At 34.1% G+C, this 6000-nt stretch overlaps 1 protein-coding gene across 1 annotated transcript in view; it reads left to right on the forward strand.

Annotated features, from left to right (window-relative positions):
* EIF3CL (eukaryotic translation initiation factor 3 subunit C like) overlaps positions 1-6000 on the forward strand; it is a 41240-nt gene that overhangs the window by 6010 nt on the left and 29230 nt on the right. Inside the window, 3 exon segments of the mRNA XM_071419432.1 lie at positions 1263-1325; positions 1327-1384; positions 3752-3854. Coding sequence (XP_071275533.1) covers positions 1263-1325; positions 1327-1384; positions 3752-3854 — 224 coding nt within the window.

Genomic DNA, 6000 nt, shown 5'->3' on the forward strand with positions numbered 1-6000 from the left:
ATCCAATTTTCCCCCAATTTCCCCTCGTTTTCCCCCAATTTCCCTCCAATTTTCCCCATTTTCCCCTCATTTTCCCCTCATTTCCCCCAATTATTTCCCCATTTTCACCCAATTTTCCCCATTTCCCCCCAATTTCCCCCCATTTTTCACTGATTTCCCCCCAATTTTTCCCCGATTTCCCCCCAATTTCTCCCCCATTTTTTCCCATTTCCCACCCAATTTACCAATTCCCCAATTTTCCCCCATTTTCTTCCCATTTTTCCCATTTCTCACCCAATTTTTTCCATTTTCCCCATATTCCCCCATTTTCCTTTTTTTCACCCATTTTTCCCCATTTCCCCCATTTTCCCCCCAATTTTTCCCCATTTCTCCCATTTTCCCCCATTTTCTCCCCATTTTCTCCCCATTTTCCCCCATTTCCCCCCCCATTTTTCACTCAATTTTTTCCCTTTCTCACCCAATTTTTTCCCTTTTTTCACCCAATTTTCCCCAGATTTTCCCAATATTTCCCCAATTTTCCCCCATTTTCCCCCATTTTTCCAATTTCCCCCCATTTCCCAATTTCCCCCCAATTTTTCCCCCATTTTCCCCCATTTCTCACCCAATTTTTTCCCATTTCTCACCCAATTTTCCCCCCAAATTTCCCCAATTTTCCCCCAAACTTTCCCCATTTCTCACCCAATTTTTTCCCTTTTTTCACCCAATTTTCCCCCAATTTCCCCAATTTCCCCAATTTCCCCATTTTTCCCCATTTTTCCCAATTTCCCCCCAATTTTCCTCCATCTTTATCCAATTTTCCCCAATTTCCCCTCATTTTCCCCCAATTCCCCCCAATTTTCCCCATTTTCCTCCATTTTCCCCCCCATTTTCCCCATTTCTCACCCAATTTTTCCCCCATTTTTCACCCAATTTTCCCCCAATTTTCCCCAAATTTTCCCAATTTCCCCCATTTCCCAATTTTCCCCCCATTTTCCCCCAATTTCCCCCCATTTTTCCCCATTTTTCCCCCATTTCCTCCCCAATTCCCCCCATTTTTCCCCCAATTTTCCCCATTTCTCCCCATTTTCCCCCCCAATTTTTTCCCATTTTTCCCCATTTCCCCCCCATTTTTCCACCCAATTTTTCCCATTTTTCACCCAATTTTTTCCCTTTTTTCACCCAATTTTCCCCGAATTTTCCCCAAATTTCCCCAATTTCCCCCCAATTTTCCCATTTTTCCCAATTTTTCACCCAATTTCCCCCATTTTTCCCCATTTTCCCAGGAGTTTGAGCTGCTGGGCCGTGCCTGGGCCAAGGCCAAGGGCGTCGTGGACAGGGATGGAGTCCCCCAGGTTCTACCTCAGGATCCTGGCAGACCTCGAGGATTATCTCAATGAGGTGAAAATTTGGGGCTAAAAATCCACATTTTGGCAATTCCTAAATATTAGCATTTTTTCCAGATTTATTTTAGTGAAAATTTGACTTTTTTAGGGCTTTTTTCTGATTTTTTCTGCTTTTTTTTGCCTTTTTTTTTGCCATTTTTTCGGATTTTTTCTTGGCTTTTTTCACCATTTTTAAAAATAATTTTTTAAAAACATTTTTTAAAAACATTTTTTAAGATTTTTTTTATATTTTTACCAATTTTTTAAACATGTTTGGGGGCTTTTTTCTGATTTTTTCTGATTTTTTTGCAATTTTTTGCCATTTTTTCGGATTTTTTTTTGCCTTTTTTTCACCATTTTTAAAAATAATTTTTACAAAATGTTTAAAGATTTGTTATATTTTTCCCAATTTTTTTGTAATTTTAATTTGAGGGTTTTTTCTGATTTTTTCTGATTTTTTTTTGCCATTTTTTGCCATTTTTTCGGATTTTTTTTGGCTTTTTTCACCATTTTTTAAAATAATTTTTATAGAATTTTTAACCATTTTTAAAGTATTTTTCCCAATTTTTTTTGCCATTTTTTATTGGGATTTTTCTGATTTTTCTGCTTTTTTTTCAATTTTTTTTGCCTTTTTTTTTGCAATTTTTTGCAATTTTTTGCCATTTTTTTGGATTTTTTTTGCCTTTTTCCACCATTTTAAAAAATAATTTTTACAGAATTTTTTAAAGATTTTTAAAATATTTTTCCCAAATTTTTTATTATTTTTATTTGGGATTTTTTTCTGTTTTTTTCCTGATTTTTTTGCCATTTTTTCGGATTTTTCTTTCCTTTTCTTATCAATTTTAGAAATATTTTTTATAGAATTTTTAAGCACTTTTTAATATTTTTCCTGATTTTTTTATTAATTTTATTGGGGAATTTTCCTGATTTTTTTTTCTGATTTTTTTTCCACTTTTTTGCAATTTTTTCAGATTTTTTCTTGGCTTTTTTCACCATTTTTTAAAAATAATTTTTTACAAAATTTTTAAAGATTTTTAAAATATTTTTCCCAAATTTTTTATTATTTTTAATTGGGATTTTTTCTGAATTTTTCCTGATTTTTTTGCCTTTTTTTTTTGCCATTTTTTCGGATTTTTCTTGCTTTTTTTAATCAAGTTTAGAAATAATTTTTATTGAATTTTGAAGGATTTTTTTTTATTTTTCCCAAATTTTCTTGGTCATTTTAATTGGGTTTTTTTTCTGATTTTTCTGATTTTTTTCTCAATTTTTCTTAATTTTTTCTGAGTTTTTCTTGGCTTTTTTTCCTCAATTTTAGAAATAATTTTTACAGAATTTTTAAAGATTTTTAAAATATTTTTCCAAATTTTTTATTATTTTTTATTGGGATTTTTTTCTGATATTTTCTGGTTTTTTTCTGGGGTTTTTTTGCCTTTTTTTGCCATTTTTTAAGATTTTTCTTGGCTTTTTTCACCATTTTTAGAAATAATTTTTACAGAATTTTCAAGGATTTTTTTTACATTTTTTCCCAATTTTTTGGGTCATTTCTCACCATTTTTGGGTCATTTTTTGTCTTTTTTAATGTTTTTCCCTTTTTTGGGTCATTTTCTGTCTTCTTTTAATAATTTTCTCCATTTTTGGGGTATTTTTTGTCATTTTTGGGTCATTTTTGGGTCATTTTTTTGTGATTTTTTGGGTCTTTTTTGATGCTTTTCTGTCACTTTAGGTCATTTTTGGCCAATTTTATGAATTTTGGGTCATTTTTCACCATTTTTGGGTCATTTTTCATCATTTTAGGGTCATTTTTGTCCTTTTTTTTGGGATTTTTCACCATTTTCCACCTTTTTTGGGGGGGATTTTCACCATTTTTTCTCCATTTTGGGTCATTTTTTGTCATTTTTGGGTCATTTTTTGTGATTTTTGGCTCATTTTTTGTCATTTTTGGGTCATTTTTTATCCTTTTTTTGGGTGATTTTCCCCCCTTTTATTTTTTTAATTTTCACCATTTTTTCTCCATTTTGGGTCATTTTTTTGTGATTTTTGGGTCATTTTAGGGTCATTTTAGGGTCATTTTTGGGTCATTTTTTGTCCTTTTTTTTTTGTAATTTTCACCATTTTGGGTCATTTTTTGTCCTTTTTTGGGTGATTTTCCCCCTTTTTTTTTTTTGTAATTTTCACCTTTTTTTTTTTTCTCCATTTTGGGTCATTTTTTGTCATTTTTGGGTCATTTTTGGGTCATTTTTTGTCATTTTTGGTCATTTTTTGTCCTTTTTTTTTGGAATTTTCCCCATTTTGGGTCATTTTTTTGTCCTTTTTTCCCCTTTTTTCTCATTTTTTCCCTTTTTTCCCCCTCAGCTGTGGGAGGGGACAAGGAGGGCAAGAAGAAAATGAACAAAACAACGCCAAAGCTTTGAGCTCCTTGAGGCAGAAACTGAGGAAATACAACCGGGACTATGAGGGGCAGATTGCAGCCCTACAGGCAGGTCAGGAAGGGGGGTTAAAAATGGGGGAAAATAAATGGAAAAATTGGGGAAAAATTGGGGGAAAATGGGCAAAAAATAAATACAAAAATTGGGGGAAAATTGGGCAAAAATTAGGGCAAAATTGGGGGTAAAATGGGCAAAAAATGGGGAAAATTGGGCAAAAAATAAATGTAAAAATTGGGGACAAATTGGGGGGAAATTGGGGAAAATTCTGGGGAAAATTCGGGGAGAAAATGGGCAAAAAATAAATGAAAAAATTGGGGGAAAAATTGGGGAAAAAATGGGCAAAAAAAACCCTTTAAAAATTGGGGAAAATTGGGCAAAAAATTGGGGACAAATTGGGGGGAAAATGGGCAAAAAATGGGGGGGAAATGGGCAAAAAATAAATGTAAAAATTGGGGAAAATTCGGGGAGAAAATGGGAAAAAAATGGGCAAAATGGCAAAAAATAAATGTAAAAATTGGGGGGGAAATGGGCAAAAATGGGGGAAAATAGGCAAAAAATAAATGGGAAAATTGGGGAAAAAATGAGGAAAAATGGGGGGGAAAATGGGCAAAAAATTGAGAAAAATTGGGGGGAAAATGGTAAAAAAACCTTGAAAAATTGGGCAAAATTGGGCAAAAATAAAATTTAAAAATTGGGGAAAATTGGGCAAAAATGGGCAAAAAATAAATGTAAAAATTGGGAAAAAATTGGGGGAAAACTGAGGAAATACAACCGGGACTACGAGGGGCAGATTGCAGCCTACAGGCAGGTCAGGAAGGGGTTAAAAATGGGGAAAAATGGGCAAAAAATGGGGGAAAATGGGCAAAAAATAAATACAAAAATTGGGGAAAATTGGGCAAAATTGGGGGAAAAATGGGGGTAAAATGGGCAAAAAATGGGGAAAATTGGGCAAAAAAACCTTTGAAAATTGGGGAAAATTGGGGGGGAAATTGGGGAAAATTTGGGGGGAAAAATGGGCAAAAAATAAATGGGAAAATTGGGGGGAAAATGGGCAAAAAACCCTTTAAAAATCTGAGAAAATTGGGGGAAAATGGGGGAAAATTCAGGGGAAAATTTGGGGGAAAATGGGCAAAAAATGGGGGGAAAATGGGCAAAAAAACCCTGCAAAAATTGGGGAAAATTGGGGGAAATTGGGGAAAATTCGGGGGAAAAATGGGCAAAAATTGGCAAAAAAATAAATGGGAAAATTGGGGAAAATTTGGGGAAAAATTGGGGAAAAAATTGGGGGGAAAATGGGCAAAATTGGGGAAAAATTCTGGGGGAAAACGGGGGAAAATGAGCAAAAAATAAGTGGGAAAATTGGGGAAAAAATCCTTTAAAAGTTGGGGTAAATTGGGCAAAAATTGGGGGGGAAATTGGGGGAAAATTCGGGGGGAAAATGGGGGGAAATTGGCAAAAAATAAATGTAAAAATTGGGGAAAATTTGGGGGAAAATGGGTAAAAAAAACCTTTAAAATTGGGAAAAATTGGGCAAAAAATAAATGTGAAAAATGGGGCAAAATGGGCAAAAAAACCCCGTTAAAATTGGGCAAAATTGGGCAAAAATAAAGTTTGAAAATTGGGGAAAATTGGGCAAAAATAGGCAAAAAATAAATGTAAAAATTGGGGGAAAATTGGGAAAATTCGGGGGGAAATGGGTAAAAAACCTTTAAAAATTGGGAAAAATTGGGCAAAAAATAAATGTGAAAACTGGGGGAAAATTGGGAAAAATTGGGGAAAACTGAGGAAATACAACCGGGACTATGAGGGGCAGAGTACAGCCTACAGGCAGGTCAGGAAGGGGTTAAAAATGGGGGAAAATGGGGAAAAAATGGGGGGAAAATGGGCAAAAAATAAATACAAAAATTGGGGGAAAATTGGGGAAAATGGGGAAAATTCGGGGAGAAAATGGGCAAAAAACCCTTTAAAATCTGAGAAAATTGGGGAGGAAAATTGGGGGGGAAATGGGGAAAAATTGGCAAAAAAAATTTGAAAATTGGGGAAAATTTGGGGGGAAAATGGGCAAAAAATAAATGGAAAAATTGGGGGGAAATTGGGGAAAATTTGGGGGAAAATGGGCAAAAAATTAATGTAAAAATTGGGGAAAATTTGGGGGGAAAATTGGGCAAAAATAAATGTAAAAGTTGGGGAAAATTGGGCAAAAATTGGGGAAA

The sequence above is a fragment of the Agelaius tricolor genome, unplaced genomic scaffold, assembly GCF_023055355.1.
Source record: "Agelaius tricolor isolate 1412-34295 unplaced genomic scaffold, bAgeTri1.0.p SCAF_107, whole genome shotgun sequence".
NCBI lineage: Eukaryota > Metazoa > Chordata > Aves > Passeriformes > Icteridae > Agelaius > Agelaius tricolor.